Genomic DNA, 23,820 nt, shown 5'->3' with positions numbered 1-23,820 from the left:
CACCACTAAAAACAAATCAAAGGAGACTTAAAAAATAAAGAAAACATGCCAAAGGGCTCCATTCAGACCCCATCAGAATGGATGCCTTTGCCCACATGGGTTGATTCTACGCAGATTTGTGTGAAAAACTGCTTCACGGGATTTTCCCGACACGCATGTGAGCTGCAGCACATCTCCATCTGCCCTGCGAGTAGGACTTGAGCCAGCCTCATAAAGCAGGGGTGGGGAACTCCAGCTCCCATCAACCCTAGCCAGTGTGGCTGATAGCCAGGGATGATGGGAGTTGTAGTCCGGCCACGCCTGTGCTGTGATCGCCCCGTGCTTTTTAACTTGATGGGAGAGGGCTGCTACAGCAGGGTCGGACCACTAGATGGCAACAAACAGCCGGAGAAGGACTGATCCTGATGAGTTGTAACAATGTCCCCCCCACCACCTGGGGCTCTCCAGATGTTTGGGGCTACAGCGCCCAGTGTTGGCTGGGGCTGGTGGGAGGTGGAGTCCAAAACTTCTGGAAAGCACCAGGTGCGGGACGGCTGAATTATATGTTCCAATCCCTCTGCCTTTTCTCAGCTGTCTTTCCCTGCCTTGGTGAGGAGGGTTGGGGGGTCTTGAAGCTTTGCTCCAGCAGAGACCCCTCCTCGGATCGTTTCCCCCTTCCAGTGCTGCTGTTATCCTGGGCTCCCCCATCCCTCCCATGAGTGTGCCAGAGCATCCATCGCTTTGCCCATGCCGCTTTTGGTTTCAGCTGCTGGGCCCATCCGTTGGCGGCTTTGCTGGTATGTTTAGCACCTTGCATAGGTATTTTGCTTGCTTATTTATTTGTTTGTTTGTTTTCATTTCTATACCACTCTCTGGAAACTGCCCCGGAAATTGATGTTGAATAATAGCGACAAAGCATTGATCTTTGAATTTTCTAAATGGAACTGAATGCTTTAACGTTTCACGATTGTAGCAGGAGCCTGTATGCCATTGGCTTGTGTGTGTGCGAGGTCGGTTTTAAAAAGGTGGCAACCCGAGCAAATATGTGGGTTTGTGGGAGAAAACTGGCTCAAACGAAAACTGCGCATGTATATAAGATGTGGACATGTGGATTTAAGCTGACTAGTGTATAATGTATATATTTTTAAAGCTGTGGAATCTCCCTAATGAAGTGGGACTCTAATGAAAACCCTTGATTTCGGTACAAATGGGAGAATGAGTAGCTTCCTTGTAAGTAGACCGATAAGTGTCCATTATATTTATCTATTATTTAATTATTGTGAACTGCCCAGACAGCTTTGGCTATTGGGAGGTATAGTAAGAAATGTCATAAATGAAATGTCATACGTACATGCATACATACAACCACACTCACGAACTCACAAATGACATACAGACCCCTGCTGAAACATAATCGTGAAACATTATGGCTGTGTGTGTTTGTGGTTTTATGTATTTATTTGGAATAATAATAATAATAATAATAATAATAATTCCGTTACTGTATTTTAAATCTTTGCATCGCTGCAAGGTTTTATTTTGGTTCTGATTTATTTATACTGTAGTTTCAAACTTTTAAATGGCCTTTGATTGTGTAGTATTTATTGCTGAGACTTGCCCAGAGAGCTTCAGCTATTGGGCAGTATAGAATATAATAAATAACTAATATAATACAATAATGGCATGAATATGCTTGAATTAAAGGGGGGTCAGCCTCCTCACTTTCTCTGCTGACCCCCCCCCCCAGCCTCTACTTTTATTTTAGGCGGCTAATGTGTGTGGGGGGGAATAATGTGATGTGATGCAAATTAGAGGACGGCAAGATTGGGTCTGTGGGTGTCATTCAAGCTCCTCTAAACCTCTCCCCCCACAGTCCTGCAAAGTAGGGCCCCATTCTTTCACCCCATATTTCGGACAGGGGGTGAGGTTCAGCTGAGAGAGAGAGATTTGTCTCATAATTGTTTGGGCGTAAAGGTGAGATCTGAATCCATTGACCCAATTCATAGCTTCTTTTAGCTCCTGCAGCAGGATGGGCAAGTTGTGGCCTTCCAGATGTGTTGGACTACAACTCCCATCAGCCTTAGCCAGCATTGCCAACACTGACGCATGGTGGGAAGTGTAGGCCACCTCTGCACTACAGCCAGAGGGCTGGGGATGATTGGAGTTGTAGTCCAACACATCTGGAGAGTGGGAGCTTAGGGTGGGAGCAATGCCACAGTAATACACAATTAACATCTGAAATCTGAAATTTCCCACATACAGGAGTTTGACGCCTGCAGCCTCAGTGGAGAAAACCTCTCTCACCAGCCTCCTGGTTTTAATTATTTTTAAGCCACCCAGCTTCAGGAATGCTGTGTAACTCAAAAGCTTGCACGTATTTTTTTGGTATAACTCAAAAGCTTGCCAATTTTTTGTGTGCAGGGGGTGGGGAAGTTTTGGAAAACAAGTGACTGGGGCGGGAAGGTTGAAACTTCCCTTCCTCATGCATGGTGGTCTCAATCTGGAACAGAGTCCTATGAGCTTACTTTAGAGTAAGAAAGAAGGAAAAGGTCAGCCACTTGCTGTGTATTTAACGTATCGCGTAGTCCATTTCTTTATTTGATTGATTTGATTTGTGCCCTGCCTTTCTACCAAGAAAAATGGCACTCAAGTTTGACCCTGATCCTTCACCGCTGGCTGCTTCTAAGAAGCAGAAATGTGCATATATGGGAAAAGAACATTTCTGGCACCCTTTCTTACACACGCACACGCACACGCCCTCTCCCCCTGCAAAATAAAGATGCTGGATGCAGGTCAGTAGTAACCTCGAAACTTGCAAAACACAGCACAGCTAGAAGGCTCCAATGCAAAGGGAAGAGGGAGGGGAAAAAAGAAAGCGACAAAACACTTATTCAGAGTCTTTATTACATCGGTTTTAATTCTGCATACATTAGCAGTGTACATAAAACACTGTGGAGAAAAAAGTCGATATTCCTAAGAAGAAATACTAACGAAGTATCTAGATCTGGCCACGCTCTCCGCCTCCCCTCCCCAACCACACTTGTCCATTGCCTCCCTCAAGGAAAGAAGAAAGAAAGAAAGAAAGAAAGAAAGAAAGAAAGAAAGGGATAGAGTCAGGGACTTCCTGAGCCTGCACTGAGCAGGGGGTGGTCTAAGTGGTCTCTAAGGCCCCTTCCAGCTTTCTGTGATTTCTTAGCCACCACAAGAGGAACAGCACAGGTCACAAGGCCAAAGTGCTTTGCTTGCATGCATCGTTGCACTAGTTCTCATAACAGCCTTGTAAGGTAGATCCGTATTATTGTCCCCTCACTCTTTCAGAGGACGGAATAGCATTATCCCTACAGCCAGCCTTAGAGGGTGGGATTCAGGCTGGGCCTTTTGCAGCTACGATGCTATGCCAGTCCTCTCAGGCAGAGGACAAGCAAGCTGGGTCGGTCCAGTTGACAGAATTTGAGCCTCTCGGTATAGAGTAGACTGGGGGGGAGGGTTGATTCTGGGGGTATCACTGAGTAGCCTTACTCATTCTCCTTATTCTCCATCACTGGCATGTTAAGAATTGCCAAGAACAGCCATGAGCTTCCAGCTGGGGCTCCTGGGAGGGTAAATTCAGTGGCGCAGCAGCATCAGGGCTCGCAGGGTCAAAGCCCTGGGACTTTTTTATTAGCACGGATGCTGACATCACCTGCCACCCCCCTCGGACTTCGCCGTTCCTTCTAAATTTTGCTGTAATCCTCACAGCAGCTGAGGGGGAATGAATTTCCCCAGAAACAATGTATTGTTAGGGACTATCCTGTAATGCAACACATTTTGGGGCGCCTTGGTTTTGAATGGGCAGTTCGGACCCATTCGCTGAACAGAAGATCTGCGCCTTTTAGTGGAGATCATGAGTAGCAGATCATGCCTGCATTTTTTGCCTCTCCTTGGGAGCGTGGCCACAGGATCTTTCAGGATGAGTGCCTGCACTTCCAAAATGTACCACTACACCAATGGATAAATTTGATAAAAGTTTTGGTAAAACGTTGTGCTAAAGTTTCGCCAATGCGGCGTGTCCAAAATGTTTGCACCCTCATCCTGTGGATTCAACTGCAGGGCCCATCTGTGTCATGTGCATGCCCCTTCCTGCTTCTCCAGTGCAGAGTGTGGTTACGTGTGGATCATGGCCTTGAGCCCGTCAAGCTGCCTTCCTTGGAATCCCAAGGGCAACCCAGAGGCACCTTTGAGCATGCAGGGACCTGGATTCAACCAGATCTCAGTTTGGAGTGGGATTAAGATTGGTGAGAATAAGGTGGGCTGGGTGTAGGATGGAGATGCGCAAGAGGTTTACCAGAGACATGACGGCTGTTTGAAAAAGGGACTGTGGGCTCATCCCACCGCTGCCCCTAGTCAAACAGGTTGGGCAGGATTTTGTATCGTTTCCCAAACCTGCAAGATCTGTTTGAGGCATCAGCAAAGGAAGACATGTGTGTATGTCCTGAGAGAGGATGAATCTCTCCCCCCAGTTTCAACTCAGTGCAAACTCCTGCCCCCCGCCAAAACACTGCCAAAACTTACACCACCAATATCTATCAGAGGGAAGCTTTGCGCTTGCGCACCCCAATCAGGCAAAAGGATCCATGCAGTTGTGGTTTCAAGTTTTCAACTTCATGCAAGCACATGCACACGCTGTCCCCTGCTGGTCCAGTGGCCCTCTGAATTCAAATGCTTGCAGGTCAATGTTTTTATTGGGCCATTTCCCACCTAGTGGGCGATTTCCCACCTAGACTGAGCGACATAATAGATCAGGAAGCCGGCAATATGCAGAATAATAATACTGGGCTACCATGCAGGGTTGTTGTAAGGAGAACTGATTATGCATGTGAAGCACCGTGAACATCATTCTGTTAATGATCTCTGCAAAGAAGTTACTGTAAGGTTTGTTTGCATGCCTTATTTAGACAGTTATTTCGTTATTCGCTATTTATATTAACTGTCTTATTTAGACAGTTAATATCTCTAAATATTTCGTCCTTCTTTGGGGGGAGAAAAGGGGGTCTAAATCAAGAAAACACAGAAAATCACTGATAAGGACTGAAACCTGATAGAAAGGGTTGCTCCTCCTGCGGTTGCAGGGAGATGCGCGTGACAGATTTTAAAAATGTAAACAGCACCTCTATGATTCTCATGCTCGTAACTGTGCATTTTGGATCACTTGGCATTGTAAGCAAAGCGGCTTCAACAGAAGTGGCACATAACTGCAAAACTGCACTCTAACTTTTTAAAAAATACTCTATATTGATATTTCAAATATTTATTGATCTGTTTGTTTACTATCAAAGTATTTATATCCCACCTCGGGGACCTAAAAATGGGTCCCTGAAGCAGCTCACATAAAAACAAACAAGCAAACAAGCCCAACAATGATAAATCCAAAAGCATAATAATGAAGCAAGTTTGTTCACATGCTTTGCATACATGGTCTTGTTCTAATTCATACAACAGTCCTGTAAGGTAGGTTAGTACTATTATCCAGTAGAGGTTGGTGGCTCCAATGTTAGTGGGGGTGGTGAATCCACTCTGGGTTTTGGTCGTAACCGGTTAGAACTTTGCACCTTGGATAGCCCCTTTAGAGTCCTGACTACTTCTGACTGAAACCTGGAGCAGATTCACCACCCCACGGACATCGGGGTCACCAGCCTCCATTGCTATTATTCCCATATCCCATACGGAGGGAAAATGAAGCAGGGAGAGTGGTTTGCAAGATGCAAGATTTGAACTGGGGACTTCCTAATAGCCCATCTAGGGATGCTTCAAAAATTCCCCTCACCTGCATTTCTCCTTGGATTGTCTTCTTTCCAAAGCAGTCAAGTAGCTAGGTAACAGTCGATTCTGAACTTAAAGGTCTTACTGAGGGAGTGAGATGCCTTTAGATCAGAGATAGGGACTGTGTGGTCCTCCAGTTGCTGCTGGAGTCGGCTGATGGGATTTGCAGTCCAAAACATCTGGGGGGCCATGATCTTGTCCTTACAGTGCCACCGTTCTAAAGTGGAAGCAATGCAATGCATTCTCATGTGTGTCCTTTGCAGCAAAAATGTGTATTGTCTGAGAGATTATGTTCGAAAATATGCAGTTCAATACTGTTTAAGAACCTTTTAAAAAAGAAAAGAAAAAGCAGATGGATGGAACAGACTTCTGCATTAACACACGGGAAAGCTGACATCCACAAGAAAGAAAATGATCTGTCCATTCCTAATCGCAGGGTCCAAAACATCTAAGGCACAGAGCGAGGAAAACCTTATCCTTGACCTCACAGTTAGCTCTGGTGCTATGCCAGATCCAAAGCAACAGTTACGCTGTATGTCTTGCAAGAAGAAAATAATAATAATAATATAAACCCTCTAATGTATCTAATAATAGCCCTCTTAAATAATCCACAGTGTAATATCCTATTCTTGAAGTCCCCATTCTGGAAAGTTGAAGAGGGGTCCTTCATTTTATAGGAGTGGGGGTAGCCCTTAATTGCAGAACCAGTTTTCCCCTCCTTACTGTCTATCTCAGGCATACATGCATGTGATGCAAGCAAGCAAGTTCATAGGTCCAAAAAGAATTCCTGCTTTCAGGGATATGACCTTGATTCTCCCCAAAGCTTTTGCAGGGAATTTTTGGCTGCCAGATTTTTGTTTTAAATTGGTTTATTTGGAGGCATGAACTGAAAGGTGAGACTGAGACCTCGATCCAGACAACTGTGGGGACAGCAAATAGACCAGGTCAGGCTGTTTGTCCATCATGTCCAGGATTGTCTAATCTGAGTAAGGATTTATGAATTTTGTCAAATCCATTCCATCTGAGTTTCACAGATTGTCAGGCATCTTTCATTCCATTGTCAGCCCACTGACAGAACTGGATTTTTTAAACCAGAATTTCATTCTACTTGGGTTAATGTGCATTAGTATTAACGGTCACTAGCGCGAGTGGTTATTAGTGCCAATGCACATTAGCGCAAGTGGGCAAATTAGTGCAAATTAGTGAATGTGGATTCGCACAAATCCCCCCAGAAGTGAAAAACTGCTCTGCAAGTCTGCGTGACTCAGAAGAAGCTGGTCTGCTGCAGGATGTGCAGGTTAGATTCAAAGCAATCCAAACTCATTTGAATCCACTGCAGTTTTCTTGAATATCCCTAACTCTGACTGGCACCAGCTTTCCAGGACTTCTGGGGGAGAACAGCCTTTCCCCATCAGATGCTAATCTGACCTTTAAATCTATCTATCTATCTATCTATCTATCTATCTATCTATCTATCTATCTATATCATCTCTCTATCAATCATCTATCTATCTATCTATCTATCTATCTATCTATCATCTATCTATCATCTATCTATCTATCTATCTATCTATCTATCTACCTGGAAATGCTTCCAGGGCCTTAACGTAGGGCCTTAACAGGACATGGATCCCATTCAAAGCACTGCGGAAAAGACAGCACCATGGTTACACTGTTTCCTATTTTTGTACGCAAATGGCTTTATGTTGCATTTTAGATTTTTTTTAGGGTTTTAGTCTTTGTGAACTCCCCACAGGGCCTGGGCCATTGGGCATTTTAAACATGTAATAAATGAATGAAGGACAGCTTTCCTATGGCTGTGCCCCATGAACATGACCCCGTCACAGTTAAGCACTTGAACAGGGCGATCTTGCGCAAGAGTGTCTACTCAGAAGTAAGCCTCATTGAGTCCAATGGAGATGGGCCTTTTAGTCTGGTCCAGAAGGACTTGTCTGGTTAAAAAGGGGATAAGACCAATTCACAGAGAAGAGGAAAGCTGCATCAATAACCATGGGCCAGGAGAGCTAATAAGTAAACTGAAGACCCGGCAGCCACAAGGTGGGAGTGACATGGATTTGTCAAAAACAAGTCCTGCCAGACAAATCTGATCTCATTTTTTGATCAAGTCACCTCCCTTGTAGACCGTGGGAATGCTGTAGACATCATATACCTCGACTTCAGCAAAGCTTTCGACAAAGTGCCCCATGATATCCTGATGAGCAAACTTGCTCGAAGTGGGCTAGATGAAACAACGATCATGTGGATCCACAGTTGGCTACAGAATTGGACTCAAAGAGTGCTTATCAATGGGACCTTCTCAAGCTGGGGAGAGGTAACGAGTGGGGTACCGCAGGGCTCAGTCCTGGGCCCAGTGCTCTTCAACGTTTTTATTAATGACTTGGAGGAGGAGGTGCAGGGAATGCTGATCAAATTTGCGGATGACACAAAATTGGGAGGGATAGCTAATACTTTGGAAGACAGAAACAAAATTCAAAGTGATCTGGATAGACTGGAGTGCTGGGCAGAAAACAACAGAATGGCATTTAATAGGGACAAATGCCAAGTTCTGCACCTAGGAAAAAGAAACCAAATGCACAGTTACAAGATGGGGGATACGTGGCTCAACCACACTACGAGCGAGAAGGATCTTGGAATTGTCGTCGATCACAAGCTGAATATGAGCCAACAATGTGATGTGGCTGCAAAAAAGGCAAATGCTATTTTGGGCTGCATTAATAGAAGCATCGCTTCCAAATCCCGGGAAGTACTAGTTCCCCTCTACTCAGCACTGGTTAGGCCTCATCTGGAGTACTGTGTCCAGTTCTGGGCACCACACTTTAAGAAGGATGCAGACAAGCTGGAGAGGGTTCAGAGGAGGGCAACAAAGATGATCAGGGGACTGGAAACAAAGCCCTATGAAGAGAGACTGAAAGAACTGGGCATGTTTAGCCTTGAGAAGAGAAGACTGAGGGGAGATAGGATAGCACTCTTCAAGTACTTGAAAGGTTGTCACAGAGAAGAAAGCCAGGATATCTTCTCGATCATCCCAGAGTGCAGGACAAGGAAAAATGGGCTCAAGTGACAGGAAGCCAGATTCCGGCTGAACATCAGGAAAAACTTCCTGACTGTAAGAGCAATACGACAATGGAACCAATTACCTGGGGAGGTGGTGGGCTCTCTCACACTGGAGGCCTTCAAGACGAGGCTGGACAGCCATCTGTCAGGGATGCTCTGACTTGGATTCCTGCACTGAGCAGGGGGTTGGACTCGATGGCCTTGTAGGCCCCTTCCAACCCTACTATTCTATGATTCTATGATGGGAGCCATCTTGGACAGCTGTCAGAGGGGATTGGACAGATTCATGGAGGAGGAGCAGGCTATGATTGGCTAGAAGTCTCAATGTCTATTTGTTGCCCCTAGTATCAGAGGTAATATACTGGGGGACATGAGTGGGAGGGTGCTGTTGCCCTCCTGTCCTGCTTGTGGGCTTTCCATTACTGGATTTGTTTGGCCACTGTGCAAACAGAATGTGGGACTAGATGGACCTTTGGCCTGTTCCAGCAGGGCTCTTCTTATATTCCCAATGAGGCCCCCACATCCAGAAGTAATCTACCTCTGAACACAAGCTGCCCACAAACAGGCCGGGGGTGGGTATTATTACCTTGACACCTTGCTTGTTTTCCATACATATCTGGCTGTCCACTGTTGGAAACAGGTTGTTGGATTAGATGCTCCACCTTGGTCTGATTTAGGGGGGCTTTGCTTAGGCTCTTGAGCATAGACTTAACACTCTATCCCAATTTGAAATAAAGAAGTATTTTTTTTTTAATGCTTAGCTTTGGATCACCCGTCTTTTCTTATTCTTATAAAAGAGGAGTGTGTGTGTGTGTGTTTTTATCCAGTGCAGCCAGAATGTTGGTCCGTAGCCAACCCCTTCCCCGTATTGCACGTTAAATGGTTGGTTTCAGGAAGAGAGATGGCGAAAGAAAGGAGGGAGGAAGGGAAGAAAAGAAGAGGAATATCTTTTCCGGTTTTCAGAAACCTATAGAACTGGAGAGTCAAACCAGAAATTGTGGGGAAGGGGAGAAGTTACAGGAGGAGAAAGGGGAGAGAAAGAATGAATGAGGAATTATGGGTACATTTTTAAAAAATAAAGAATGAAAGATTTGCCTTTCGAACACTCCAAATTATGTTTCCAGGAAGATTTTGGGCTAAGTCACAACGGTAGAAGGATATCAAAGCACATCCTGTTAACCCAGTCTGTATGGATTACAGATCTATGACTCTCCCAAATCTGAGGGGTCAGTTTCAATGTAACATTTTTACCTCCGTCCCTGTGCAAAGGCACACATGGAGATGCCTCCAGTTTGTCATGTCCACGTAGATCCAGAAATGCTTCTGCAAAAGCTGGCTTTGTCTTGGGAGCTCTCCGACTTCTCTACGCTACAAAATTAAAGCTGTTTTTTTTTAAAAAAGCCAGAGAGTTCATCTGTTTTCGATTTGTATCGTGGACATTCTCTGCGAATCAAAGTGTTCTCATGAAATGAACAGGTCTGGGGCAGGGAAATACCTGACTCCGCAAGTGCTATACAGGAAAAGGACCTCAAGATGCAGTTGATCACAAGCTGAGCATGAGCCAGAGGCATGACGTGGCTGCAAAAAAGGCGAATGCAATTTTAGCTGCCTTAATGGTAGAACCATCCGTTTCCAAAGCCATGGGAAGTAATAGTTCCACTTTATTCTGCACTAGTTCGACCTCACCTGGAGTACTGCGCCTAGTTCTGGGCGCCACACTTTAAGAAGGATGTCGACAAACTGGAACGGGTTCAGCTATTGGATTTTAAATCTCTTTAAATCCAAGAGCGGTGGTGCGGGGGCACCAGGGCTCACAGGGATGTAGCACTGGGACTTTTTTTTTATTAGGATGCTGAAGTTATCTCCCCCCACCCCCTCAGACTTCCTTGCTGCCTCTGAGCTGAGCTGGAGGGACACGGATTTTCCCTGCAAAAATACATTGTTCTTTATTGCAATGCAAAGTGTTTTAGCGTCGGAAGGGGCAATTCAGACCCATTCGCTTTACGAAAGACCTAAAAACGCCTAGAACTGGTTTGTTGACGTGGATCCACACAGCTCCCTGCAATTTTTGGGTGCTCCTTGGGGCAGTGGAGGCTGGTGGCCCTGATTGTGATGGGGCTCTGCATCCATTCTGGGTTTCAGTCAGAACCAGCCAGAACGCCAAAGGAGCTATGCAAAGTGCCAAACCTATTTTGGGGATCGGCTTCAGTACCTTGGATGGCTCCATTCGAGTTCTGGCTGAAACCCAGAATGCATTGGAGCCACCGGCCTCCACTGCCTCGGGGGCATGGCTATGGGGATTGTTACAATGCGTGGCCTGTACTTCAAACTTTACCATTTACCATACTTCAGACACCACTGTCCAAGAGACGGCACTCTCCCCTCAAGAACAAGGCTGCAACCTCATCACACACATACACACACAGCAAGCTCCCCTTCTTCATTGTCACGAATATGCACGATTTCTGCTCCAGTTTCGCCACCCCCTCCACGCCCACATGGCTTTGCATAATGTTACATTGCAACTGGCCCGGAGCCGCGACCCGTCCTCTGCCTCAGAGCTTCTTCCTCAGCACCACAACTCCAGGAGTTCACCGTAACTGTGCAGGGCTTTCCAGAAAAAAGCTCCAGAGGGAAAAATATCAGCCACACAATGGCCATAGGTAAGTGGAACAGGTGCCGGAGCCCCCGTCACCCGCTGTCCGAGGATGTGGGGGGGGCGGTGGAGGGAGCCTTCCGCCGCCGGGTGGGAGTCCACAAGGAGCGCTCCGAGCTGCTGGAGGTGCCGCAAGCCCGGGCCAGGGCCCGCTGCTGCTGGCGGATGGCTCGGCTGACGAGGCTGGGCAGGGCGTGGAGCGTGAGCCCGAGTGTGTCGATCTTGCCCTCTAGGGCACTGATGCGCTTCTCCAGGTCCTCGTTGCGCTCCTGCAGTTCCGAAACCATGTCGTACATGATGTTCTGCGTCTGCCGGGAGGAAAGGGAAAAGGCTGTGGGTCAGGGCAGGGGTGGGTGACCTTCTCTTCCTGTCAAGGGCCACATGGCCTCATGGGTAACATGCAGAGGGCTGGATATCGGCTGTGAGTGGGCCCAAAGCCAGTGGTTGGTGGGGGGAGAGCCAAAAGTGGGTGAGCCACCCCCTCTCTTTCTTTCTGCCATCCCCTTTTCTCTCTCTCTCTCTCTGTTACCCCTTCTCTCTCTCTCTCTCTTTCTACCACCCCTTTCTCTCTCTCCCTCCCTCTCTCTGCCACCCCTTTTTATTTCTGTCTCTCCTTAGGCCAACTTTCTTCCTTTTTGCCACATCTTTTTCTCTGTCTCTCTCTTAATGCCAGCCCTTCTCTCTCTCTTTCTTTATGCCACCCCTTTTCTCTCTCTCTCTCTGTTACCCCTTCTCTCTCTCTCTTTCTACCACCCCTTTCTCTCTCTCCCTCCCTCTCTCTGCCACCCCTTTTTATTTCTGTCTCTCCTTAGGCCAACTTTCTTCCTTTTTGCCACATCTTTTTCTCTGTCTCTCTCTTTATGCCAGCCCTTCTCTCTCTCTTTCTTTATGCCACCCCTTTTCTCTCTCTCTCTCTGTTACCCCTTCTCTCTCTCTCTTTCTACCACCCCTTTCTTTCTCTCCCTCCCTCTCTCTGCCACCCCTTTTTATTTCTGTCTCTCCTTAGGCCAACTTTCTTCCTTTTTGCCACATCTTTTTCTCTCTCTCCCTTTATGCCACCCCTTTTTCTCTTTCTCTCTCTTTATGCCATCCTCCCGTCTCTCTTTATGCCATGCTGGCTGGGGTAGATGGGATTTGGGGTCCAACACATTTGAAGGGCACAGCAGTGGGAAAGGTGGAGCTAAGCCAATTCTTCTGTTCCCCTCCTCACTCCAGTGCCGAAGAGATTCCCACGAAGGAGTGAAGGCGCTCGGTGTCCCCTTTGGCGCGATATCAGTGGTGGCAGGCAGCAGAGATTCCTCCGGAGGTGGGACTTGGAGGCTAAGCCCCGCCCTCTGGAGGCATCCAGGAATGCTCTGCAGGCTGGCTGGGGAAACTCTGCAGCCCGCAGCCAGAAATTTCCCTCCCCTGGACCCAAGTGGCTGTGCGTGGGCCCAGCTCACCTTTGACAAATCCACCAGCGTGTTGGCCTGGTCGCTCAGCTTCCTCTGCTCCATTTTGACGCTCCTCAACCTGGAAAGCGAAACAAGGACCATAATCATTAAAACTGGGGGTACGTGTGTGTGCGCGGGGGAAAGCAGCAATCTACGTCAGTGGGACGGACAGGAAAAGAGGCTCCACCGTCACGGCAGACGCACATGCAGACAGTTCTGGATCTGGACACGCACACACGCATGCAGCTGGCCAATGAGGGGGAGCCATTGGCATGGGTGAGGACAGCGGGGAGAAGGGCATCCACTACGCCGCCCTCCCCCAACAGGGAAGGCCTTCCTGTTTCTGACGAGGCACTTGGTTGGGTTGCTCTTTTGCCGATCACTCTGCTTTGAAACACCATTCTCCTGGATAGGTTGCACATCGCTTCGGGGTTTCCCCCACTCCCCCAGAAAAGAGGTTTAGAAGGTTTCTAAACAGGGAGACAAACACTTTGGAAGAAGGCAGTGGTTTAGTGTTGTCAGGGCTCACAGGGACACAGCTCCAGGACCTTTTTACTAGCAGGGTCCCGGGCGTCACCTGCCACCCCGCTCAGACTTCCCTGTTCCCACTGCTCTGAGCGGCATCTTTACAGCAGCTGGGAAATGTTTTTTGCCCAGCAACAACAGATGGTTCCCTGTTTTGCAGCAAGGCATGTTGGGGCGGCTTGGTCTGGAGTGGGCCAGGAAGACAACGTTGGCTTGACAAAAGACCTGCTCCTGGCAGAGCTGAAAGTGCTAGGCTTGCGGATATGGATCTGCCTGGATTTGGGGATTCTCCTCGGGGGCGCGGCTACCGGGACTCTCACGCTGAGCGCCTGCGCTTCCAAGTTGACCACCACACCACTGGAGGCAAGGGATCTGTGCCAGCCACGTGGGACGGCAGCCACCAGCTTGGACAGCTTTCAAAGGGGCATGAGAAGGAAGACATTGTCCAGGGCGATTTCAGAATGTTGAGCTCAACGGGACCTTCCACTTCAGAAGTCCACCTCCAAGGCCCAGTTGCTGGGGACAAAGAACAGGGGAGGGCTATGGCTTGGTTTATAGTCTTCTTGGAAGCATCTGGCCAGCCACACTGGCTGGGGAGGATGGGAGTTGTAATCCAACCCATCTGGAACCAGGTGTTTGCTCCTCTAGATGTCCTTGGACCCCAACTTCGATCAGGGCCAGCCAGGGTGGCTAATTTTTTTTAGAGGCATGCACAGAGGCCTCTCAAAATTCTCCACCCTATTTGTGGGCAGAGAAATTGGGGGGACAATTTCACCCCAGTTCTCCTGGGGGAGGAGAAATTCTCAGCGGTTTTGCACAAACAGAGCTCCCCACTGGCAGGACTTGTATTCTTTCTCATAAGGTTTTTTTGGTTTGTTTTTTGCACTGCGACTGCAAGTCACAGCAGCATCAACTGTCTTGGCAGCCTGTCCCAATTTTGCACCCTCCACAATGCAGGTCTGAGGGTGGCAGCCTTTGTCCAGTTCCAGGGAAGAGGTGGAGCAAGTGCTGTGCCAACATCTGTCCTCCAATTTCCTGAAAGTTTTCTTCCCCCAGGAAAGAGGCTTCCATTTTTCTGCCTCATTCTCAGGGCATTTTATAATCTATTCTGAATTTCTTTTGGTGGTGTTTTTGAGTGTACCTAATTGCTGCGAGGTGGCCAAGGGTGCTGTGTGTGTGATTTCAGTTTCTGTTATACATCTTTCCATTGCTCTGCAGCCTCCCAGGCTGCCCACGCTTCCTGACCTGAAAAAACTCTATGGAAGGAATTACCTTGCAGTGTTTTTCTCTGGACTTTAATTGAAGTGCAGAAAGCCAAGGAGACTACAGGCTGCCAGGGATACGACTGTGCAATGAAAGACAGGACACTCACACATGATCCTCAGCCACCTCATAAGTAAGGTAAACACAAGAATCCTGAACCCAATCTGTGAGAATGTTTCCAGAATTTTCTTCTCCTCTGAATGTCTTTTCAGAAGCAATTTCTTTTCTATCAAATCGAATGAGAATGGTTGAAAGAATGCTGGAGAAAATGTTGCCACAGTACTCATTTTTTCCACTAAAATTCTGAGGTCTAGTAATCAGAGCCAGATGCAAAACACTGTGTGTGGACAGGCTGAGTGCAGCCAATTGCCTTCTTCAGTCCACGCAACATAAACATCATATATTCTAATACAAACCTACATCTGAGACACTATCGATCTGGGATTCTGACCCAAAGGATCAAAGCTGCTCATAGCCTGGCACAAAGTTCTGAATAAAGGCAACTGCATTCCCATTTTACAGGCAAGGAACACAGAGGCTGAGATGAGCTATTGGCACGAGCTCAGCCGTGGCGGAGGTTTTTTTTAAAGAAAAAAAAACCCTTTCAATTTTGCTTGCAATCATTAAATGACTGGGAATCAGCGATCCCTTGCCGATTGATGGCAAATCATCCAGAGATCTACAAGTTGATCCTAATGGACCTTTTGCCTGCCCCTGTTTTAAAGGGGCTGGATTAGGTATGGATGGGAGAACGAGCGATGTTGGAGAGTGCTGGGATTCGCCAAACAACGCCTCGCTGCTTGTCTTGTGCCTGATTCCTCTTTGTATCAGCAGCGATCAAACATGACATTTCCCCAGATCTGCACAAATCCCCCAATTTGCACAACTTTCCTCCATAAACTAAAGCGGGGCTGATTCAGTCTGCAGGAGAAATTTGTGCACATTCCTAGAGTAAACTGGGAAAGTTGTGCAAATTGAATGCGAGCACACGCCCAGCGATTTGCGAACATCTTGGGCGGACAAGTGCTCGTGATGGTGTTCGGGGTTTCAAACAGGGCATGCTCTCATGTTCTGCAAGCAAAAATGAGATTTGCATACATCCCCAAGTTAGGCAAATTGACAGAGGTGATCTATGAATAGCTAAAAAGAATCTCTGTGTTCAGATTTAGTATATACCTCTAAATGCTAATTGCTGGGGGACAAAAAAATGGGGGAGATGCAATCACCTCCATGTCCCATTGGCAAGCACCCTACTGGGAGGTCTGCCTAGCTACCCACTGCTGGGAAACAGGACACGGAGCTTGTTGTTCTGATCCAGTAGGAATTTGGGGAATTGGGGAAGGCGGACGCTTCTGGGCTAGAACTGGGAGAGCAGCCATGGAATTGGAGAGAAGGCATTTTCTGGAAGGCAGGAGGGTGCGTGTCTGGGTGTGCGTGTGATGAATCAAAATGGCAGCCCCACTTATATGAATGGGCATGTTTGTCCTCCCAAAAAGCCACGTTGCTAGGCCTCAAGGACCAGAGCAATGTTGCGACGCAGGCACAGAGCGGCACGGAAGCCACAGTGTGCATCTGGACGAGGGGATCATAATAAGAAAGAGACGGCATTTGCATTTGCAAGGGGAGTCATGCTACAAATCCAAACTGTTCGGGGAACTTGGCAGGTCCAAATTTCAGACGGAATGAAATTTGGGCATCCGGGCTGGGGGTGGGGACCACGGCAAGCGAGCCAGAAATGTGGTGCGTGCGTGCGTGCGTGTCAATGGGATCCGCTATGGCCTTCCAGAGGGTGGACACCAGATGGACAAACCATGCAGAGAGAGTGCGGACATTCGAGAAAGAGAGGCAGCCGCGAGACAGACATGGACTTACTTCTGGGCTCTGCAAGGGCGGGGAGGGGGCAAAACAGAGACAAAACAACAGCAGAGGTTTAAGTAACACGAGAGAGGGGGACCTGTAGCCAGACAAGACAGCACAGTGGCCTTCTTCACTTCCCAACCGCCACGGATTTCCCCATGCCGCACTCACCCCTCGGCACAATCCCCAGACGCTGGCCAGAGACCGTGGCCCCCATCCAGAGTGCCGCGGGAGAACGGAAAGCTCAACCATGCACACGTTGCCTCCGGCCCGTAAGGCTCCCACTACAGCAGGGGTGCAGAAGCTGTTTCAGCCTGAGGGCCTAAGCCCATTCCAGGGAATTTCTCAGGCACCACATTGACGTGGTGGGCATGGCTGAAAGCAAAAGGGGTGGAGCCCCCAGTGCCGGCCTATTGTAGTCGAAAGCTCTTCCGGTCAGTAGTGAAGCCATCGGAGAGGCATTCCGACCTTTTAGAAGGGAGGAGGAGACTTCACCAGGGTTGGGAAACCACCGAATGATCGGTGGTTCGTGTCTGAGTGCCAGACTGGAAACACCAGAGAATAGGATTTGGCCCCCAGACCGAGGTTCTCCACCCCTGTCCTATAGGGCAAAGAATGGGACTCAGGACATGCTCCCACCCAAATGGACCTCCGTGGGGGGAGTAGTCTGGAAAGGTACCCTGGAGAGGGATGCTGCTATAGGTAGACAGTGTGGTGTAGTGGTTAGAATGCTGGACTAGGACAGGGCAAAGCCCTTATGCTTTTCACTCTCTCTTGGCCTAACCTACCTCGCAGGGTCACGCAGAGTATAAAGCACACAAAGCCCACGCTCAAAGGGCACGGAAAATAATCTCAATAAACTAAATCTTGTTGGTATTCCAATCCATGTAATAATAATAATAATAATAATAATAATAATAATAAATGATAAGAACAACAACAGAAAACCATTATTATTGTTATAGTTGATTTATTTATTTATTTACAGCATTCATATGCCACTCCACATCTAAACAGATTCCAGAGCGGAATTGTTATGTTAACGGTATTATGTTAATGGTAGGAACAGCAAGAATTCACAGGGTCTTATGACATCTAGGCCCTTGTCTTTCCAAAACGAAGTGAACAACAGCCTAACTGCACTGGAGACAGGAGTAGGCAAAGACTGTTTTCTACTCCCCGGGAGATCAGAGTGGAATCAGGGCCCTTCCACCAGCCCTGATGAAAGACTACTTAATTTTCCCCCTCTTCCCTCCCCATCCTTTCTTTCTTGTGTGATGTTGTTTTATTTTATTTTTAGACCGTACGCCTTTAGAGGCAGGGACCATCTTGTTTGCTGACTGATTGCAAGACACCCTGGGAACATTTTTCGGCGGAGGAGCAGGATAAAAAATACTTTAAATAAATAAATAAATAGATAGATAGATGATAGATAGATAGATAGATAGATAGATAGATAGATAGATAGGGGGAGGGCTTCTGCCCTGAAAGGTAGCCAAGAAATGTCTTAAATGCATTATAAAATATAAATGACTCTGTACAAAGCGGCTTTCAGTTCTTTATAAACCCACGCAGATTATATGAGCTTCACCAAAGTGGTTAATTCATTATGATTAATTTTTAACGGAAGGCGGCGAAGCTGAATTTCATTGCCTCCCTGGATATTTGTGCCTTTGCGTTCATCAGCCAGGGCACCGTGGGGTGGGAGCAGCAATTGTCCTAGTGAAATGCTACCCTATTTATATTCAGTAGGCTTTGCTACTCCCAGGGAAGTGTTTGTGGCAGGATCGTGGCCTCATCCGATGCACGTTTACTCACGTTTGCTCCCTTAGCCAGACCTCTAAAGGAGCTATCCAAGGTGCTAAACCCTATCCCCCAAATAGGTTCAGCACCTTGGATAGCCCCTTTAGATTTCTAGCTGGTTCTGACTGAAATGAAGAATGGATTCACTCCCCACTGAAATAGGACCCGCCAGCTGGGGGATGCTAGGAGTTGTAATCCAACACATCTTGAGGGCACTGAGCTGAGGAAAGCTAATGTACTTGGAAACCTACAGATGAGTCTCGCTTCTCTCCAGATCCCTCAAGCACAGTAAACATTTTTTTCCACCCTGGGAGTACGTCCCATGGAATTCAGTGGGGCTTACTTCTGAGTAGACATGCATAGGGTTGCACTGTAAGCATGCATATGCAGTGATGGCCTCATTAATGCCTTTCTGGAGCCAGGGAAAGACCCTTTTGAATTTCCCAGGCCTTTAAGCAACTCCTGCGATTGTTTTAATGCTGCTGTTTTATCCTGCTGGTTTGTTTAGGGTTGTTGTCCCACTGCACATTAATTGCTTCTTTGTGAACCTCCCTCAAAATATTTATGGAAGGGCAGTATATAAATCTTTAAAACAAAGACATAAAATAAAATTATGTATATACATATATCAACAAAGAAACAAACTGATGAACTGCAGGAGCGACACTAACAGAGATACTCACCCAGCATAAAGGGGAAATTGCTGGGGGGCAGAGAGGCAATATGGGTAGGTGATCAAGAGAGGCGGGGTTACTTCGATACCATATTTTATTTTATTTTTATTCATGAGAAAATTGCTAACCCATTTTCCCTCTCCTAGCAAAAAGTCCAAAGTTCAAGCAAAAAAACCAAACCAAAACAACACCCCCATGAAACATCAGAGATCCCTTCAAATGTTATGGGACCAGTATGATATTATTATCGTATTAGCGGATTACATGATTTATTGATTAGGATATTATAAGAAACACATTTCTGTGCTAAGTGGGGCCAGAGGCAAAAGCAGGCTCAAGGACACACACACATACATGCAGCCTCCCAGGCTGCCTGCACATTCAGATCTGCCCAAGGGCTCTGAAGAAGGGTGGGCAGCCCAGGAGGCTGCATGGGGTGAGCCTCAGAACAGCACATTTTTTAATACTTAAAAGAGGGGGTGGGCAACATCTGGAGGTCTGAGGACCACTCCACCTGCTCTGGAACCCACCGAGGGCCACACCCCTGCCCCCCAATTCTGGCAGGAAACCACATCTGGCTCTATTGAAAATAAGGGGAGGTCAGACCGCTTCTGAGGCCAGTGGCAAATTTGGCAGTGGAGGCCACAAAAAAGGCCAGGGGGCTGCACATGGCCTATGTGTGGCCCACCCCTGACTTAAAAAAAGCTTCATTTTAACTCTTTAAAAACCCACCTTGTGCTGTGCGTGTGTGTGTGTGTGTGCTGCTCACACACTGCTTCAAGGTGCATCAGGTGCCTTGTGGGATAGATCCCAAGGGGAGAGCTCAGGGAGAGGAAGGATACAGCCACAAACTCTCTCTCTCTCTCTCTCTCACACACACACACACACACACACACACTGTGAACAGGGTACAGCCAACATTCATATCAGAGCACTGAAAGAATCAGCACAGTTCTGTTCACCATGGACACTAAATGTTTGGGCAAAGAGTTTTTACCTGCCTCCTAAGTGCTAATAAATTCAGCGAACGGATGAGGGAAGCAGGGGATGATCCAGCTTTGGGGGCCGGCTAGTGATGATTTGAATTGGGGGGGGGATGTCTTCTCCTGCCCTAGGTGGAAAGAGTGTGGGGCAACTTATGTCGCACAATCCTAGGCATGTCTGCTCAGAAGTAACACCCACTGATTTCAGTGGGGCTTTCCCCCAGGGAAGCACCATCACGGATCACAGCCTTAATGCGGGAAAGGTGTGAGGAGTTGAGAACGCTGGCCCCCTTTAACTGAAGCGGGGCAGATTCTGGAGGGCACAGTCAAATACACATATAATTATTCTAGCGGACATATAATCTGGGTTTATTGGGGGGGGGTTATAATTTGGCATTCACCCTTTTGTTGCCTCCCTATAGGAGACTCCATCAACCTGGAGCCCTCCAGAGGTGTTGGACTACAAATCCCAGCACCCCCAGCCAGCTGGCTGGGGGTGCTGGGATTTGTAGTCCAGCACCTCTGGAGGGCACCAGGTTGACAAAGGTTGCTCCTAAGCCCAACTGAACTGGACTGTGGTTGTACACTTCCACAGTAAACGAGGACGGTTTCCTTGTCGGAGTTAGCCTGATGTGTGTGTGTGTGTGTGTGTGTGTGTGTATACACACTTGGGTAACCCCAATCTTAATATGCATAATCTTAATATGCTCCTGGGTCATGTTTCCCCATCCGCCATGAAGCTGACTTTCCAGGAGATCAGCTAATATGGAAAGTGACTCCTTGTCCCAGTTTGGACCAGTGCCATCCACTTTGCTGAAAAGACTGGCAGAGGGAGATTCAAAGACTACGGTATGGGTGGGAGGACGGCAGCTGCCTGGGAAAGCACATTGCTGTTTTAAGCAGCCCTCCATTCAGAACTATGAGTCCTGGAATCTTGTTTTATTTTTAGGGGATGGGCTGTAAGTAGCCCAGTATTGGAGCCCCTGCTTTGCATGCAGAAGGCCTCAGGTTTGATCCCAGGTAGGGCAAGGAAGACACCCGACCCTCTCACCCGGAGAGCCACTGCCAATCGGAGAAGACGATACCGAGCTTGGTATACTGGTGGTCCAACGTGGTATAACCACACCCATCTCTTGGTCATGCTAAAGCGTGACCAGGGCACAGCAGTTCTCCATAGGCCAGAGCAGACTCATCCCACCAGCCCATCATCCCACCCCACACCCTCCGGGAAGCAATGGCTCTTGCAGGGATCAAGTGGCAGGGATCTAGCAGGGCACGTTCCCCCCGGATTTCAGGAGAGACCCATGAGAGGCAAGGGGAGACCTGGGCGATGGAGCAGGCGAGAGGGAGGCGGGTGGTGGGTGCGGAAAGCGGCAGGCACTGGGTTGTTTTGAAGCAGGTAAACGTGTTGGACTTACTGATGGATGGCTTGAAGGAACTTACGCTGGTGTTTCCGCACTTTGGCATGGTCGATCTTCTTCACCAGCTTGGTGTGCTTGTAAATGAGCCACGTTTCCCTGAGTACGTTGGCTGCAGAATTTTTCACCTGTGGGGATCGAGGTGGAAGGGGTGCGGATTACAAACAGGTGACAGAGGCAGACATCAGCTGGGCAGGAGAGCAGAAAGAAGGACAGACACACCCTCCGGCTAACTCCTCACGCAGGAAAGACCCTATAGCTAGGGAAAGACCCTCCGGCTAGCTCCTCACGCAGAGGCGGGGAACCTGAAACTATGAGAAGTCCTCGGGGGCCACATTCCAGTGTGGCCCAAGGCAAAGCGGGTGCAGCCACGGCAAAAGGGGCGGGGACACAAATGCAAGAAACCCAGCCTGTTTTAGCCAAAAGCTCTTCCTGGTAGCCACTCAGCCTTCAGGGAGGCATTTCACACTTTTAGAACAGGGGAAAACCGCACAAAACAGGGAAGCCCACCAAACAGTAAGGGGTTGGGGGGGAAAGGGGTGGGGCCAGGGGAAGGGCGTGGCCCTCTACAGTATCTCAGAGAGCTGGATTGGTTTCCCAGCTTTTCTGCAGCTTTTCCCCCTGTTCTGAAACATTGCAGAGCCTCTCCTACGTCTTAGCTGCTGGCAAGAAGACCTGTAAACACACTGGGGTGCTTGGGCCATACCCTCTTTGCCTCTGGCCCATCCACCCCTGGAATGCAGCCCCCGAGAGCTTCCCTGAAATGGAATGAAAGGGGCTCAACACCCCCATGTGAAGGAAATAAACAAGAACTATTTCTCAGAATTGATTCTGCTCCCCGCCCCATGTTCAATGGGGCTCACGCCCAGGTATGTGAGCCTAGGACTGCAGCCTTTGGCATTTTGAAATGATCTCCTAGCGGGGAGGGAATCTCTGTGTGCTCTCGCCACCCAACTGTCTTGCCAAAGAATCCTAGGGTCGGAAGGGCCCCTTGAGGCCATTGAGTCCACCCCTGCTCAGGGCAGGAGTCCTGTTCCAAGCCTCCCTGACTGGTGGCTGTCCAGTCTCTGCTTGGATACCTCCAGGGACGGAGAGCCCAGCACCTCCCTCAGCAGTCGTATCCGTGGTCTGACTGCTCTGACCCTTAGGACGTTTTCCCTGATGTCCAACAGAAATTTGCCTTCCTGTAGCTTAAGCCCATTATTTCATTTCATAAGAACACAGGAACATGAGAAGAGCCCTGCTGGATCAGAAAAAGGGTCCATCTAGTCCATCATTCTGTTCACACAGTGGCCAACCAGCTGTCAACCCGGAACCCAAAGTAGGGCATGAGTGCAACAGCACCCTCCCACCCATGTTCCCCAGCAACTGGTGCACACAGGCTCACTGCCTCTGGTACTGGAGGCAGCACAGAGCCATCATGGCTAGTAGCCACTGATTCTGCCAGGAATTTGTCCACCCCCCTTTTAAAGCCATCCAAACTGGTGGCCATCACAGCATCCTGTGGGAGCGAGTTCCGCAGTTTAACCATGCGCTGCGTGAAGATGTCCTGAAAAGTGTTATCTCCCCACTCAGAAATCTTCTCTTCTGAAGGCAAAACAGACTCAGTTCCTTCAATCTTTCCTTGTTGGACTGAGTTTCTCGTCCCCTCATAATCTTTGTTGCCCTTCCCTGAACGTATTCCATTTCATCGGAACACTTCTTAAAATGCCGGGTCCGGAACTGGTCAGGTGAGGTCTGACCAGCACGAAGCAGAGTGCAACTGCTCCTTCCTGTGGCGTAGAGACTGTACTCCTATTGATGCAACCTGAAACTGCATTTGCCTTTTTTTGCGGATGTTGCAGACCGGGAGGGCTTGGCAGTGGGCAGGGACCCTCCCTCTCTTACCCGCTTTGTGAGCTGCGTATCCATCATGAAGTTATGGACGTGTTTCTCAGCTTTGGTGAGTTCGAGCTTGCGGGCCACGACAGCAACCACTAAGGCCGTACACCCTGCACCCTGCAACAGAAAGAAGGGGGCCGTGATCCAGGGTGGTGCGAGGATGGGATAGCTGGACCACTTGGAAGTCTGCCTGTGATGCAGTAATACTGCTGGAGGCTGCCTTGGGGGGCTTCCAGGTGAGGCTTTTATTGTGCGATTGCCCTGCACCATTCGTGGCATTTTGGAAAGGGGTTTCTGCCAGGGGAAAAGTGGGCCATATTAAAACAAGAAAAGGGCGGGGAGAGGGCAGTGGAGGGCGTGTGTGTGTGTGTGTGTGTGTGTGGGGAGGGGAGGCTGTGGTTTCAGACACAAGCCCTGCAATTTCCTAGGCCTAGTCTGATGGAGAACACATTGGGGGACGGTAGGGTCCTGAGG

The 23,820-nt window shown here is 48.4% G+C and overlaps 1 protein-coding gene across 2 annotated transcripts in view; it reads right to left on the bottom strand.

Moving 5' to 3' along the window:
* Positions 1–11,544: 11,544 nt before the first annotated feature.
* The window catches only part of LOC146333915 (small conductance calcium-activated potassium channel protein 2-like), a 44,645-nt gene continuing 32,369 nt past the window's right edge, over positions 11,545–23,820 (bottom strand). The window contains exons 5-8 of one of the 2 annotated variants that reach the window (XM_084825030.1): positions 23,353–23,463; positions 21,466–21,593; positions 12,952–13,021; positions 11,545–11,817 (exon numbers count right to left, since the gene is read on the bottom strand). In XM_084825030.1, the coding sequence (XP_084681156.1) occupies positions 11,545–11,817; positions 12,952–13,021; positions 21,466–21,593; positions 23,353–23,463 (582 nt within the window). Of the gene's footprint in view, positions 11,818–12,942; positions 13,022–21,465; positions 21,594–23,352; positions 23,464–23,820 lie in introns of both variants that reach the window. The other variant, XM_084825029.1, reaches the window with a different exon arrangement.

Source organism: Heloderma suspectum, chromosome W, assembly GCF_057233095.1.
Source record: "Heloderma suspectum isolate Gila_16-S chromosome W, 16-S_ref, whole genome shotgun sequence".
Lineage (NCBI taxonomy): Eukaryota > Metazoa > Chordata > Lepidosauria > Squamata > Helodermatidae > Heloderma > Heloderma suspectum.
This window is presented reverse-complemented; position numbering and strand designations above follow the sequence as displayed.